The sequence below is a fragment of the Cygnus olor genome, chromosome 3 (assembly GCF_009769625.2).
Source record: "Cygnus olor isolate bCygOlo1 chromosome 3, bCygOlo1.pri.v2, whole genome shotgun sequence".
Lineage (NCBI taxonomy): Eukaryota > Metazoa > Chordata > Aves > Anseriformes > Anatidae > Cygnus > Cygnus olor.
The window spans coordinates 26909125-26926568 of NC_049171.1; the positions used below are offsets into that span (position 1 = coordinate 26909125).

General features: G+C 37.2%; 1 protein-coding gene across 4 annotated transcripts in view; it reads left to right on the top strand.

Moving 5' to 3' along the window:
- Nucleotides 1–17444, top strand: part of PRIM2 (DNA primase subunit 2) — a 109217-nt gene that overhangs the window by 13628 nt on the left and 78145 nt on the right. For all 4 annotated transcript variants that reach the window (XM_040554261.1, XM_040554257.1, XM_040554258.1 and 1 more), the window contains 2 exons: nucleotides 8524–8619; nucleotides 9454–9591. In XM_040554261.1, the coding sequence (XP_040410195.1) occupies nucleotides 8524–8619; nucleotides 9454–9591 (234 nt within the window). The remainder of the gene's footprint in view (nucleotides 1–8523; nucleotides 8620–9453; nucleotides 9592–17444) is intronic.

Sequence of the window (17444 nt, forward strand, 5' to 3'; positions counted from 1 at the left end):
TGCTATCAGATACTTTGATTTATTGATATATCTTTCCAAGAATTGAACTTGATATACTGGAATGCAGAATAAAATGTAAAGTTTGATCTCAGATTGTATTTCACTGACGTTCTGGTGATTGTCTTGATTATTCTGATCTCCTGTGACCCTTCTTTCATCTTGTCTTCAGACTGTTAGCTCCTTGAAACAGACGTAGTTCCTTGTTGTCGCTTCCACAAGAAACGAAAATTAAGAATTATAATCATGTATATCTGCTGTATAAGGATGATGTGTAATTGAATTTAGATTCCCTGTAATGTTTCTGTTTTGTATTATTTGTTCTGCACAGTGCAGAAAGATAAACTTCAAAGCGTGCTTTCTTCTCAGATACGTTTTTCTCTGTTGCTGTTGCTTCTCCATACAGCATGAAAGATCCTGTTTAAATCATCTGAGAACTCCTTTACCTCTGAAAAGCCTCTTGAAATCTAAAAAAGTGTTATGTCTTTTTTTTATAACTTCTAGGATAAATGCTTTAATTTTACCACAACTGGCAGTTTCCCAGAAATAACTATTTTTTATTGCTGTTATGAAATACATTGTTTTAACAAAATGCTTTGTATCATAGCAATGGGGAAGGAACAGCAGGTGGGAACAGTCAGTTGGGGGAGCCCATGCTCTGTAGTGCATCCGCTAGCATTTGAGAGGAAAGAATAAGAACTGCAAAATAAAAGGAAAGAGCAAAATGCATTAGTGGAGCTAATTTTTTTTGCTATTGCACTTCTTTGATGTTGAAGTTAAAGTGCTTTTTTTAGCAGCTTTAATCGGTAGAAATTAAACTTCTTTAATTTCCATTTTTATGATCACAGCATTCCTGTGAGAGACTTTCTGATTATTACTGTTATGCTTTCTTCAAAAAGCATTTATCTCAGTAGTGGGGCAGATGGATAAATATTTGTAGTGTAGCTTCTTGGAAAAATGTTTAATGGTTGCCTTTTTTAGAAGGTACGGAAGATCCTGAAGTCAGATTTGGATTAATGAGAATGGGACTAGTTTGTGTCCTCAAGTACAGATACAGGTGAAAGAAAATACTCAATATTGTGTCTGTCCACTGAAAGGTCATGGCTGTAATTAGTCATTTTGGTGCCAGGTGTATAAACCATAACGTTCTGCTCTTTGGGTTTATTATAGCTTTGCATTTCAGAGGCTTCAAATAACATTTCTTCTGTTCCCAAACAGAATGGGGAGGATTGCTTAAAAGTAGAAACTGTCTAAAGCCTCTATTTATGGTATGGAAACATGTCAAGCTAAAACAGTAACTGTGTCCAAGTAGGCTGCAGTTTGTGCTTGTGAAGGAAATGGTCCTGAATTTTATCTTCGTTTCCTGCTACTTGGATCTTGCATTTTTCCATTTGTGTGAAAACCAACAATACTTGTCGTACAGGTGATAGCAAAGGTCAGAAAAAATGCATGGCCGAGTGGGGAACAGTGCCTTATTGTCGTTGTAAGCTAAAAGTATATGTGCTGTGCCATGCTTAAAGTCGTAATAGAAACAAAATTGTATGTGGAAAAGCTTAAGGATGGTTGAAGTGCTGGAGTTTGCTAAGGCAGTGAAACATACGCTATGAGCACTTCAAAAAATGTAACGGGTTACTTTTCATCCTCAAGTACCTCCTTTCAAATGAAGTAATTTCTGTTTGATCATTTGAGGTTCAGAAGATGGATTCGACTTAAATCAAGTGAAAACCAATGGCTTCTTTGTCACAGACAAAAATTGGTTCTTGGCCCTGATAGAGAGAAAAATGCACTGATCTCTAAGCCAATGGCTACCTCCTGTAATTGACTGTAGTCATGTTTTAGGGGAAGAAAATCCCCAGGAGACCTCCCTCCCTCCTTCCTCAGCACTGTTAGCAGCGGGGGAATCGAGCCAGTTCAACCAGCTGGTGGTACTCTGTCTGCTCTACTGCAGTCCTAGGTTTGGAAGTCAGACTGGCAGCTCTGTTCGCAAAGTAATAGCGAAGCAGTGGTTTTTCCAAAGCAGTCTTACTGACTGGCTGTATGCCTTATTCCCAGCTCATCTTAAAATAATTGGGTTGACTGCAAAGCAGCTTGAGTTTTTTAGTGAGTTAACGTTATAAAGGTTGGGGAGATGGGGTAAACATTGATTAAAATTGTCATGTTTAGACTTAAAGCTAATTGTAGTATTCTCTTATAGACGTTTTTAATAAAGCTTAATTCACCGGTGAGTATAAACACACCTCGTAAATCTAAGAGGCAGGATTCTTGAATGGAAGGAGGGCAGAACATGCACTTGCCACTATTTTTGTATTGACAGGATGGATGAGGAGAGGTCTTCACGCTTCTTTAATGATCCCTTGAACGATAAGCACGGCTTAGCTTCTCCACAACTAAACAAGCATTTTGCTGCAGTATTTCTAGTTGCATGTATTTATTTGCACATATGGTGTTGGTGATGTACTGTAGAATTGTGGAATTAAATAAGGAATAAATGTGATTGAAGAATATATAGCTGCTGGGGACGTCCCTTTTCACCTTCGTAAACATATGAATAACAGTTTAAGTAAATTATGCAAAATGCTAATTAAAAGTTTTAATTTGGTAATCATCTAAGTTTGATTAGAAACAGATGCTGATTATCTGCAGAGATCTAAACGGACCCTTATAAGTTAGCTTTTATTGCTTAAAATTGACTCATGAAACTAATTAAAGTCAAGCTAAAACACAAACTACACAGCTAAGTTACTTATGCCTCTTTTAGTGGACTGTGATTCTTATTAAATAGCTTTGTGCAGTTCATCATTTCAGTTACAGTAGACTCCTAAGATCTTACTTAAGGTTGAGTTCTTCTGTACTGGATACGGTGCACACTTTTTGCTTTGAAATACGGTCTTTTCCTGCTTTGAGAAAGTTATGTGCTTGGAAATAAAAATAGCAAAAAAGGCTGCTATAAAAATGAGATAATGAATAAAAGCATTCTTCCACTTAATCTAGCTGAAAACAACTAGACAGCATTCGGAGTACAGTTTGAATCCTGAGCTGTCTTGTGTTCTGCTGCAAGCCTGGCTTCCTGAAGTGACGTGAAATGGCAGCTGTGCCAGAAATGCGGGGCAGAATAGGTGTCTTCTACACAATGTTCTTCAGCTTATGGCAGAAGAGGTGGAAGGGGAACGGGCACCAGTTGTGTGCTAATGTGCTCTAGCACTCTGTGGTTGTCCAGGTGACGGTAGACTACCATTATCTAATGGCTTGGAAATGAAAAAATAGCAAGTCCTAACCTGATCCTTGTAGATCCTCAGTTTTTAGCAACTGGCAATTTTGGATTTTATTGGAAGGAACTTACTGTAGACAAGGAGGAGGATCTCATAAAGTGTTCTCTCTCTTCCTATAAATATTTTGATCCTTCTGTTTTGCCATAAAGGAAGAGAAAATTGGGAAATCAATAGTGGGTGGTCTCCCCCCTCCCCAAATGGTATCCATATGTTACTTAAGAAGAAAGTAAAGGCTTTGGAGTGTCAAGCTGTCATTTTTTTTTTTTGCAGTGGTTGAGGTTAAGAATGATTCCAAAATGAATTTATTCATCACATAGCAGTGAATGCAGTAAATTCGGAAATGTTTATTTTGTTCTTTGATACAGCTGCGTGAAAGCTGATAGGATAATTTGGGCAGTATGTAATTAAGCTAAAAGTATGACTTACTCACTGGTGTTTTGGATAAAAGCTTCATAAAACCCTCTTCAAACACGGAAATACTCTTCCCTGCTAATCCAGTGATTAAATCTAGATAAACATTTGTTAACAAGTTTCTGTAAAATTAGTCTGACGGTAGCTTTCTCATTTGTAAATGGAGGAGAACCTGTTGCCATATTTCTCATAAGTTTTAAACTAAACTTAAGTTTTAAACGTAAGTTTTTAACTAAAAGAGGGGAGATTTACATTAGAGGTTAGAAGGAAATTCTTCCCTCAGAGGGTGGTGAGGCACTGGCACAGGTTGCCCAGAGAAGCTGTGGGTGCCCCATCCCTGGAGGCGTTCAAGGCCAGGCTGGATGGGGCCCTGAGCAACCTGATCTAGTGGGTGGCATCCCTGACCAGGGCAGGGGGGTTGGAACTAGGTGATCTTTGAGGTCCCTTCCAACCCAGGCCATTCTGTGATTCTATAAGGATCTTCCCTTAGCTCTTCAGTCATGTGCAACCTGAAGTAATTGTTTTATTTAGCTTTCATTTTCAGGGAGGCAGTCAAATGTTTGTCAGGAATGTGGGAAGCTGGACCTGTGTCACTGGGTTTCTCTGATCATGGTAACCATGAATAACGATGGATTGAACAAGGAGAAGGATCTGTAGAAGGATCTTCATAGTTGAGAAGGATCCATAAAATGTCTTTCCATGCCCACTCTTGTCTTTAAAATAAATAAAACTGCATGCATGTATAAGAGTACATAATAATGCTAAGTGCAGCCCTTTATGTTTATACAGATGCCGGCAACCGAACTGGAGCTAAAATAGTAAGTTCGAGTACCATAGGAAATAGAAGTTTCTTCTCACTTCATCCATGCCTGGCCAAAATGGACTTTGTCTCTTAAGAAACCTTGTTGTGAGATTGGCCAACAGATTTGGGAGCCTCTGGAGTGTTTTATTACAGGCTTTTCATGCTCTTCATTGGTAGGACATCTGGGCATGATTACCTTCCATAGTCATAATTAATTAACTAGTTGAATACACTTTAAACTTAAATTTAACAGTATCTAAGCTAATTTTGTTGTATTCCAGTTGTAGCTTACTTTGTACAGTGCTGTGCGCTAATGGAAAAGATTGACTAAGAAAGATTTTGTCTTTTTGACACTTAAAATTGCAGTATAGTAATACTGAGAGACTGACACCATCACTTTTTGAGAAGGGTATTACGCTATTTAAGTACTACCTGCTCAGTAACTAAAAGCGAGCTTTAAAACTTGCCCTCTCTACGGACACCAGTGACATGTGCCTGTAAATACCTGGGGCTGAGACCTGGAAAAGGAAGAGAAGTTTTTGTTCTCTCCTGGGAGATGTAGTAACAGCAGAGATAAGAAGTGTATGTACAGTAGTATAATGGTGAATGCATCTTTATCCCTTCATTAAAACAGTAGGGATATCAGATTTATTTGAAGGTTGTTTTTTTTGATAACCTCACTGCTAAAGTTTGTCTAACCAAGTTCTACATCTTAAATAATTCATCTTTCGATCTGAGTTTCTATGTCTGTGTTTCCAGGATAATTCTGTGATCAAAATCAAAGAATAAACTGTATATAGTAAGCAAGAAAACTGGAAGCAATGCAACGTGTCCATCATCATCTCTTCCTTCCTTCCTTCGCTGCCTTTTTTTGTTTTATGTCTTGACTTTTCTCATTTTTCTAAGTCTCAAAGACTTGCGATGAATTGCTGGACTGTTTCAAGCTACAGTATGTGACCTGCTGTCACTGAAAAGGGAAAAGCCTTCTCCTAGCGTTACTGTTCTTGCTTTTGCCTTGGGCAGTCTTGGTAATAAGCAGTTTCAGGTTAAGAAACTGGCAATGAGCTAGGCAGGCAAAGCTTGTGAGGTGTTTTCTGTGGGTACACAGGTTGCATCAGGTCCGTGTCGAGGGCGAGCTGGGTGCCGGAGGCAGAGCGAGGAGAGGGCAGAGCTGCACGGCTGTGGGGAGGAGAACAAGCCCTTTGTGCTTTGCTCTTGGGTCAGCTTGGGTACTTTGTGTAATTTAAAATTCAGAATTGCTCGGTAAAGTCTGCCCAGTTCTGCTTGCTAATGCCTTTTTCTTTTTTTTGTGCCACCCTCAGAAGACTTCTGTTGATCTTCTTTTATCTCTGGAACATCACAGTATTTTGTCTGTAAACATCTTTGAGTGCTGTCAAAAGTTAAGCAGTCTGTTTATCTTTCTGATCTTGATTAGAATCCTAAAAGCTGTGTTTAACCATCTTAATTTTTTAATGATTACTGGAATGTATTAATGCAGGTGGCATTTTAGCTACAGAATTACTGAATGTACAAAGCGTAGTGTTGCTTTAAAAGAGAGAAAAGCTTTTCCAGCCTGCATGAACCAAGAAAAAATAGGATACATGTTTCATGATACTCCGTGTATGGATGTGTATGTATTACCTACATTTTAGACTATAATATGGTAGTTATTTTTATTGCATTACAACTTCAATCAATTTTAAATAGTTTTATGTTTTTTAAAAAAGTGAAGTCCTTAATGCCTATGCAAGGTTATTTTTAATGTTCCACTCTTTAGGGAAGCGAGTTTTTAATGTTTTAACTGCCATTAGTATGTTCTGGAGTTTTCACCCAGCTTTAGTTAAGGGCTAAGGATATCCTTGTTTCCTCTTCTGCTCTCCATTAGCTGAAAAAAGGAGAGCAATGGGAATTTGGTCAAAAAGGGAGGTAGAGTGTTTGTAGGGTTGCTGTAGAATACTGAAATGGTTTTCCTAACCTACAAGATACTTGAGGCTGTGAGAAGTGAATTATTTAACAGCTTCATAAGTATTATTTACTGTTAAAATAAATATTTGTTTTATAATAATACTTATTAGTGTTTAAAAACTATAAAAAACTAGTTGTATTTATTGACAGCCCTGTCCACAAACTTATCCAAGACTTTAGTCATGGCCTATTAACCAGTTTTCTTCTGGAGCTTTCACCAGCATCACTTTTACCCAACAGTATTAATTTCTTTTAAATGGTAAGATGCAAGAAAATGTGCAATCACTGGGATTTACATCTGCACAAATTTTAGACAGTTGATTACAGATAAAGAAGGATTGAGACAACTCATGAAGTTTGGAGTCAGTATAATTATTTTAGGAGTATATTAAAAATTAAAATTTAAGGTAATACGGAGTAAGCTGGTTTTGTGGATTAAAATCAACTAATCAATTGTTTCAAAAAGCAAAAGCAAGCAATCCTTGCCTTTCCCTGTTTTCAATCTTACCCCAACTTGCAATCCTGTCTATAAAAATAGTCACTGGGCTGTGTTTTAATGGCTTTCTATTTAAACAAACAAAACCAAACCACCACAGACAAAGAAACCCCAACCAGCCAAACAAAACTTTCTCGGCCTGGCTGCCCCTCCTCTCCCATGAGACTACCCTGGAAGATGCAATCTGTTGTCCTGCTTTTTTTCAAAGACTGTTTTACTATGGGTTTGGAATGACATGGTAGACTGAGCTCTCAAGCAATTTCTATCTTCAAGTGTACCATATATTTAGAAATCACAGAACTGTTAGGTTTGAAAAATGGAAATCACTGCTCTGGAACTTCGGTCTATAATGGGTGAAAGCTTGCAGGCCGATATGGTGACTTAGACTGATACAAGATAATTAGATTTACCCAAGAAATACGTCGTTTAAAAGTAGAAGAAATATTTTGGTAGTACTAAGTGATGTTTGTATATATTTTCAGGGTGTTGTGCTTTAAAAGCTGGAATTGTTCTTCTCAAAGACTAACAAAAATCAGATCATTAATGAGAGTGTTTTTGTAGACTGTTTTCCTTCACTGTTTCTAGAAACTCAATCAATTGTTTTGGTACAGCTACTTTGTTAAAGAAAAGTGATTTACTTACAGGCTCTTTTTTTTCCCTGACTATTAGACTTTCATATGCAGAAATATAATGCTACTGTGTATTTCCTCTGCCTTCCAAGTTACATTCTTCTATCTTGCTGATCGCATTATGGATGGATGGAATAGTAGAATTGTTAAAATATTCTAATTTTAAGTGTGGCTTTTCTCCTGTATTTGGTGCTATTCAAAACCCATGTTATTAAGTAGTTAAGAGCATAGTATATATGTATTTGTATATGTATGTATTTGCATATTCATATTCAATAAATTACTGTGTTAGGAAATGTAATATTTTTCATGATTTTTCTTTTCAAGTTAGAAATTTTGTGTAGGTACTTAAAGAAGTTAAATTAGAGTATTGCTGCTTAATTCTCTAAAGTTGTGAAAGCACTAACACATGGTGAACAATAAATGTCCAATTGTTCTCATCTTGAAGAAAAAAATCCATACGTATAAGATGATCTTTTAAAAATGTTTTTGAAAATGACCTGATATTAATATTTTAAAAAATCTAACAAAATTGTTTGGAATTGTAAAACAACAACTTTGTCTTTCCAGTTGCCATTTGGTTACCATGCTTTGTTTTAGTGAATGCAGTAAATCTAGATATAAGCAGGGATCCTCACAGAGGCTGATTTTGAAGAGGCCAATTTTTGAAAAGCATGTTTTTTTATACTTGTGTTAATGTATAAAGTATTATTATAGTATTATATTTTGAAGTCTGTTTTACTACTTTAGAAGGAATGTATTTCACACAATTGATCACTAGTGTTTTGCTGGTTTATACTTAATTATTAGAGATCACTTGTTGAATATGTAATTGTTCTTTTGTCAATTGAAAAGATGATATATTTACAGATCAAGTCATCTTTTAGCTCATTTTAAAAAAAAAAAGTATTTTTGAAGTATTTCAGCGGTTTTAAAAGAAGCTTTTTATTTTAGATTAGTGAAGATCTGAAAAATGAATTGGCAAATGAACTGTCTACATCAACCCCTGGCTTCACTATGACTAAAGTAAAAGAACAAATGTTCTATAAGGTAAGTAGAAATTTCTAAGTGCCACTAACTTACATTCATTCTTTCTCTTTAAAACTTGGAGTTACTTATTTTAAGGTTATACGGTATTGTTATGAACAATAAATCAAAATGTCTAAATTAACTGAGACTAATGAGAGTTCTTTCTCACGTCAGCATGAGGGTAGAGGGAGAATGAAGGGAGCTTCAGACTACCATTAACATCTTCTGTCATCCCCTGTCTTTTTTCACAAAAAAGGTCTTCTGTTTTATCGTGTCCCGGACAAATCACTTGACTTAACTGGCTGACAGACTGTCAGGATGGAGACATTCTCAAATATCCGTTACTGAAACTAGGTTTAATCTGGTATTAGTGTGAAATACTTTATGGAAGCGAGTGAGAAGAAAGAAGTGATGGAAAGTTAAATGATAATAGAATTGTTTAGGTTAGAAAAGACCTCAAACAATCAAGTCCAATTGTAATCCTAGCACTACCAAGTCAACCGCTAAACCATGTCCCTAAGCACCACATCTACACCTAGCCTGTGCTGACACTGGGGATTTCCCAGATGCGGGAACTTGCGTTTGGCTTTGCTGAACTTCATCTCAGGCTGCTAGTTGTAGATACAAATTTTAAGGTAGCTTGTATTGCCTAGTTGTATGACTTTCTGTAAGCAAATAATATTTTTCCACCAAAAATTAACATTTGTTTTCAAAATCTTTGTGTTTTGCCTAGAGCTTTGTTAAAAGACACAGAATGACTTAAAGCTGTACTGGTCCGTCTTGAATCCTGGGGTTGTAATAATTGTTACTGCACTATTTTTGCTATTCTACAGTGGTTTTTTTTCACTTTCTCAGGTTGGACTTTCAGATGCTGTTGATCTATTCAGAGCCAGAAGAGTGTTTATTAAAGATGGCTTTGCGTTTGTGCCTCTTAAGGACATTGATGCTATTGTTTTGAATAACTACAGACAAAAGTTATCTAAAGCACTGGCGGTAAGTCTGATTTTACAAATTTTGTTGCATTGTTTAATGACACTCTTGAACAGTAGCCATTTGGATTTAAAACACATCAATTTGGTTTTACCAAACTCTATCAAAAGTGCTTACAGATCAAAACAAAACAAAAAAAAGCCCTTCATTAATAAACTGAGAGAATAAGCTGAGAGTTTCTTAATTTTAAATGGAATTTATCATACCTACAATGTTAATTGTAAAGAATTTTCAAATAGAGGATTTTAAAATTATTTCCTACATAAGAGTAACGTGACTTTTAACTCAAAATGTTAGCCCAGTAACAACTTTCTCTTTGTATCAGTGTTTTCCATGAGATTTTGCAACATTTTTTGTTGAAACAAAAAATAGGACATTTTTTTCCCTTCAGGTTTTTATCATCTCATTGATGAGATTTCCGCATGAGCCTTTGATTTTCCAGGCCATTTTATATGGGATTCATTTAATCCAGATTAACTCATTAGAGCCAATAGCGGCTTTATTGTAAAGAACTACTTCTTTCTTATCCCCCATAATCATAGTTTAGAAATATTAACATTCTCATGGGTGTGGAAAATTATCTTCTATAGAACTGGTACGTTTTAAGTTATTGCATTATTTCAGGCTTGCATTAATTTTTTGTTTTACGATGTAAGATTTTTTTTATTACCATTCCCCATATTTTCAGAATAAGAAATAATAGATTAGTGATTCCTGTCCTATTCCAAAACTGATTGAAGTTATGGGCTTCTGATTGCTAATTGAGTTTGTGAAAGCACATTGAATGAACTGTTCCAGCAAATTTTAACCTGCACAGTGCACTGGTGAGGGATGCTAGGGATATTATTTGAGTCTTATGGAAATGAAGGCCAAATATCCAATGTGTTCTACAGGTGTCAATCTAACGTTATTCTGTCATATTAAACAGGAGTGTTTGATATACAACAGGAGTATAAATTTGGTAGCTGGATAATTAGTGTCGTTTTCAGTGGAACAAAACTATAACAGATCAATTACACCCACATAAAATTCTAAGTATTACTGTTTCAGATTTTGGGGCTACACTATTTTCATGTAAGCATACATTTCTCTCTAACTTATAATTGGAAGTTGTTTTCTGCAATATCATATGCTTTGTGCAATGCTATGGTTTAAAAAAAAAAAACATTTCAGTGAAAATATAAGAATATACCATTAAAGAAAAGTGTGCATAAAGGGTCTTTTTTATATAAAGGTGATGGTAGTTGCTGTTCGACAACAAAGGAATTAAGAGGATAATCTTTAGTAAAGCACCTTTCTTGTTCAGCATTACCCGAAGTGAGGAGATGCATTTCTATTGAAGTTATGACAGTCACAAACTTTTAGTACCGTTTGTGAAAAGTAGTTGTTGAAATATTATTTGGTCTGGGCTTAAGTTCTGCGTATATAGCTGGTTTAGTATTGCATAGCAGTGCTTTTGTAGCACATGGGTGTGTTTGTATGTCTGGTGCTGCAAAGAAAATCAAGGAACATGCTGCATTCAGGCTCTGTGATTGTATGGAGCTCTTCATGACTTTGTACAGAAGTTGTGCATAAAGGCTAGACTTAGCTAAGAAGTGGTAGTCCTAAACAGCATCACTGATTTGTCATTTAATCTGTCTGTTAATGAATGGATTCGATAATAGTGCTGTGGTGAGCATAATTGTTTATGCATTTAGGAGTCTGTTTTAGTATTTTTTGCATGATCTGGTTATTTATGCTTTGTTCTCAGAACTTTCTTATAGACAATCCCCGTTTTATTAGAATTTGATAATTAAAGACCTTAATGATGCGATAATCCAAATTAGACTCAGATGCTATTTCTAAAGACGGCATTTGCCTTCACTGGGTAACATCAAAAAATAAGGCTAAATATTCTATCTTCTATGTGGTAGTTTGCCTCCTAGGCTTTTGGACTGTCTGTTACAAGCTTCTAAGGGAGAAAATGCCCTCAATATAGGTAGTGGAAAGATGGTCTTTCAGGTATGTAGTTTTGAGGAATCTTTTTGTGCTTATGGTTCTCATTAGCCATTCAGTTCTTAAATGCTAAAGAAGCATGGTTTTTTAAGTTTTGGTCGTTTGAAAGGTGTTACTGATTATATGTACTGTGATGCATGTTTTGGAACCAGGAGGTTCTCTGGTGCTACCCCCGAGGAGTTACACGCATACATTTTTGGAAGGAGGTATATACAGCAATTATTTGATGATGAAGTCCTGCCCTGTCTTCTCTAAGGTGCTCTGAAGCTGTTATACTCTAAGGCCTTCGAGTGCTAGAGCTACTAGTTGTAGCTCACCAAAGCACTGAATGGTTGGAGTGGTGGCCTAGCCTTACTATGTTGCCCACTGTGGTGCAGGCTGACGCCACTGCCTACCTGCGTGTTACGGAGTGGTTCTAGCCAGGCTTCTCAGGGAAGGGGAATATCATCTGGGTGAACAGAAGGAATGAATTGTGTCGGTACTGATGTTTGAGAGAATAGTAAATAACTCACAATATGTACTTTCAAAAAGGTTTTATATTGGCACAAATTCATTTTGGTTACAGTTGTGCTTCAGTTGCTTACTAGTCAACTCCACGAAGCAGTCGTGTTGTTTCATCCTGTTAAAAATAAGTTTAACATCTTGAGTATGCCTCTGTTCTTTGAGGCTTATTAATAGGGGGAATTAATACTATTCAAGCCTTCTTGATGGTTGCAAATGCAACTGAAGTTCATTATATGTGCAAAATCAATACTGCAAGGCCCTTCTTTCTGTATTTTTTTTCTGACCCATTCGTTGGTAAATGATTGCCTTTGTCCCATTAATGATGATTAAACAGTAGAAAGCCTAAATATTTTGTTGTTCCTCTAAGTTGTAATATTAGCTCTACATTTGTTTTATAACTTAGAGCAAACTTTTATTAATTCAGATTGCATTATGTTTTATTCATGAAGATTTCACTGGGTTTATGCTGATACACAAATGTTTCTGCAGTAATAATACTATGTTGTGTTTTGATTTTAATTTCAGTTGTAGTGATGCAGAGAACTTAGGCTCTGAAATTATTAGCAGTGCTGGATCTTTTTTGAGGATAGCTGTTTTAAATTCTGCTTTCTTGAATCAAACAAATTAGAATTTGACTTAATACTGCTTTAGCAGTTGTCTGACTTGTTTGTACTGGAATTTATGTTGGGCAAGTTCGCCTTCACAACTGCAGTCTCGTGTGGTTAACCAAAATGGCTGTACGGGTGGACGGGTGTCTCCCATCTGATGAAAGTGTTGCAGTGTTCAATGTGAGCTCCCTCGTCCTTGTCATGTCTCATCCCCAGGACTGACATAATCTTTAAAGATGCATTTAGTTTTTTTGAACTACCCTTTTAATAGTACCGCTTAGTGTCAGGTATAGACTGTCTACGTATGTGATTGAACAGGATCCTTTATATAGATTACGGTGTTAGATTGAGCATGTAAAATGCTCTTTTATTTGAAAAGAACACAAGTAGTCTTGACTAAAGCTGTGAGTTGGGCGTGTGTGTCATGGTGCTGGAAGCGGGGAGCTGCAGGGCCGCCTCTGTGAGGAGAGGCCGGGGCTGCCCCGTGCTGGCCCCAGCTGGTTCCAGCTGGCTCCAATGGCCCCACCACAGGGTACGGCAGCCAAAATGGCAGCACCTCTGGGGAATGTATTTAAGGAAGGTTACAAGGGAACCAAAAGGCACGAGAACAGAAGAGAGAGGGAATACCAAGGTCAGAGGATGAGCTTTGTGACACTGCAGCAGATACTCGTGGCACCTATGGAGGACCACGCTCTGGAGCACGGGGATATTCCCTGAAGGAACTACAGCTGGTGGAGAGCCCATGCTGTAATGATTACTTTTTAAAAATATTATTCCTGAAGCAACTGTGGCCGGTGGGAGAGAGCCCGTGCCAGAGCAAGGTTAAAATGTGACAGGGTGGGAGCAGCGGGAGAGGAGCTGGTCTGTACTGACCATAGCCTTCCCAGCACTGCCTGTGCAGGAGTCTGGACTGAAGGAGTGAAGCCCATCTCAAAAGAGAGGGGAGAAAAGGTTTAAGGCCTGTCTTCGTTTTCCTACGTGAGTCATTTTTAATTAGCAGTAAATTAATTTTCCCCAAGTCAAGTCTGTTTCGCCCGTATTGCTTATCGCTAAGCGATTTCCCTGTCTTTGACCTAACCCACGAGCCTTTTCACAAAATCACAGAACAGCCGAGGTTGAAAGGTTCCTCTGAAGATCATCTAGTCCAACCCCCCTGCCGAGCAGGATCACTTATAGCACATGGCGCAGGATGGCATCCAGGAGGGTTTGGAATATCTCCAGAGAAGGAAACTCCACAGCCTCTGTGGGCAACCTGTTCCAGTGCTCTGTCACCCTCACAGCAAAGAAGCGCCCTATCATCCTGTTGTCTCCCCTGTCCTGGTGAGGAGGGGGAGTGAGGAGTGGCTGGGTGGCGGCTGGACCATAGCTGAGGAGAGCCCACCACAACTGAAGGTTTCAGTCCCTGGCCTTGTAGGCCTGCTGAGGTTGGCTACTAGAGGAAAGGAGGCTCGGCACTCTGGTTCCAGCACACACAGTAGTGTTAGTTTAGCTTCCTTGTTTTGTTGACTCCTCTACTGAAGCAGTTCTTTGGTAAATTCCAGAGATGGGGATAATAGATACTGTAAAACCTGATTTTGACTGGGATGCTTCTGCTCATGGCAGATGTTTGCCTGAACTAGAGTGAATCATAATGTAATTTTTATCATAATGAGCGTTACAGCTCAGAGAATGTTTTGTCTTTAAGTTTTAGTGCTTGTTAAATGTTACATTGTTAAGCTATAAGCAAATGCTTGAAAATGTAAATATTCCTGTTTAACATGAATGATTTCATTGTGGGTTTGAAGAGTTTACTTTACAAAGACTTGTAATTATCTTTGGTAGCAATAACTGAGCTTTACAATCATTGCCTGATGGCAATTTTTCAGTGGAATCCCATACTTGTGTTTAAACCCATGCCCTTTTCCCCATCTTGAGTGTATCATTTGAAGGTATAGCTTGGGTGGTCTTTGTATTATTGTAAGTCTATTGCAGTAAGTTGCTTTTGTGAAAATACTTCGACAGAACATCACATATGATCTAACTTTATGCAAATTAAACTATTGACTAAAAATAAACTGTGAGAATTCAAGATTCCAGTTGTGATATGTATAATCTTGATAGCATGTTTTCCTCCTAACTTGATAAGAGCACGCTCTTTTTACCTTGCGGTGTGACCTTGTTAATCTGATCAAATGTCTACAAATCAATTTTTCCTTTTTGCAAAAAGAAGACATCACCGGCTTTCTCTAATTTTTATCTATTTTTTTTTTCATTTATTCATTTCCCTGCTTAGGATGTAATCTTCAAAATTGTTAGAAATATTGATCAAGTAAGTTGCTTTTAGTTTTACTAATAATTCCTGGTGATTTGTCCTTTAAAATTAAACATCAGTCAAATACACAATTTTGGTTGATGTATGCAGGATGTTCAAAGAACCTGCTAATCTGGGACTTAGCAGGTTCTTTAGGCCACTGTAACACCACCTGCAAAACATTTTCTTCCTAAAACACGTACGTTTTCAGGCAGTGAAGCAGAAGGCTTTATGTAGTGGCATTAATGTTGAAAAGGTATGATTAATGATGGTCTTGTCACTTGAAATTCATTTCAGGTGTTGTGTTCCCAGTGTTAACTTAAAGTAATTCACTGTAACATAAATGGATGATTTTTATAATATGCACATACAAGGTTAGTAAGGTAATAACTTTGGCACCATAATGTAAAACGTGATTACAGTGACTTTGTCCTCTGAATCTCCCACATGAAAGTTTTGCTGTGAGAGTTTTGCAGAGAAGAAGCTGGTCTTCATTTCTTAATATTTTGCTGTACGGTTGTCTAAGGAACAGTTCTCCTAAGAAAATAGTGGCATTTGGACTGAGAGAAATAAAATCAAGGGAAGCAACTTTGCATGTGTGATTCTGTGTCAGAGACCTCATTCCCCTATGCAGAATAGATACCTCCAAGGTAGTGAAAATCATTGCACTTTTCCTTGTGGACTGGCTTTTTACTGTGTCCCCTTAATTGTTCCATTGTTGACTATTTTTCTGAAATCATTATATGCTGTTTTCTCCCTTCTGCTAATTGAAGGACGTGTTTCTTTTAGCAACTTAGTGGTTGCTAGCATAAAGTAACTATTAAAAACATTAGGAGGGTAAATGAAATTGACTTCATTCTGTCTTTTGGCTTCCTAATTCTCCTATCTGCTACTTGCATCTGCTACAAAGTATAAGATTTTTGGTAAATACTAAATGTGCCTGTGCTGTCTAGACCATTGCTGTGGTCCCTTTGCATGGGTCTTGTTTGGTTTGATTCAGATGGAACTAATCCCATCCTCAAATGAACTGAAGTGTTTTGTGGTAGTAAAATAACAAATCAAGATGTACAGGAGTTGAAATACGTGGAAGGTTTGCTTAACTCTTAGATATTCCTTAAATTTCAGAAAAATATTTTTGGAATAGAATATACAAACAGGAAATACAATTTATGTCTATTTTGTGTAATAGAGGTGATAACCAGGAAATACCTCAGTTAATATAATACTTGTTTAATGTCACAGGACAACAATTATTTATCTAACAATTTATTAACATGCTGGTAACAGTAATTTGAGAATGATGCGCTATAGTCAGTAAGAACGAACTGTACAGGCATATGAGGTCAGTAAGTAAACCAAAGTGTCTGTTTTTAATATGATTGTGCTTGAAATTTAAGTTTTCTCCTGATTTTTTCTTTCTTACGGCTGCCTGTGACCCACAGAGAGTGTCTAAGTGATAGCGGAAATAGTGTTTGTCTGGAGTTTGTTTACACCAGAGTTAATGACAAGTAACCTTGTGAACTGCCTTTGTCTTGGAGAAAACTGCTTAACTTTTTAGAAGGGAGCTGGTAAGTGATCTAGCTGATGTTTGCTTTGGACCACGAATGGAGCAGGACTCCAGTGACCAAGAGAGCCATCTAAACTGCCAGTGAAGATGTACCTCGTGTTTTCCTCAGCATCCCAGCGTTTCACTGTGGACTGAGACTGATTTGTGTATGCAGTTGTTTCCACAGGAAAACTTGATTCATATGTCTCAATAATGCTAATTGAATCCCTTCCGCTCTAGTTGAGCTTTGAATTGCCTATCAGCCTATACATTAATGGAGATGAGAGATCCCATTATTGAGATCCAAATTTCAACCACTTACTAGTTTTGTATATGATTCAAGAGGCACAATTTAGCTACTATTACCGTGTGCAATTAATCATAAAATTCTCTCGAAATGAATATATCGAATCTTTGCATACAACTCTGCAGAATTCTGTAAAGGAGCATAAATCTTAGATACTCTTTGTCTAAACCAATTCTTTCAAGTGATGTAGTTGATAGGCTGCTTTTAGAAGAGAACAGTTATTCACCGGGCTTAAAGAATGGATTCTTAAATTGATGATTGTTGAAAAGCAATAGCGCTACCTCACTGAAACATTTGAACAAATGTGGTCCAATCCTGACAGTTACTTTTCATGACATTGCTGAAGTATGTGACACTTTTGTCCTAAACTTTCAAATTGTTTATGGCTTAAACCTTACAAGTACTTACGCTAGCTTTCCCATTCCAAAAGAATGTAAGTAATGCTCTTATTCTTGCTTGCGTCTTTGTCTAGTTGTTCTACCAACTCATCTCATCACTTGCCTATTTCTTAAAACTGGACATTTTCCTCCTGCTTCAGCTTATCATCCTTTCTGTTCTGCTAATCCCGGTAGTTCACAAGAATTTGTTTTTTGCTTCTGTTTTTCT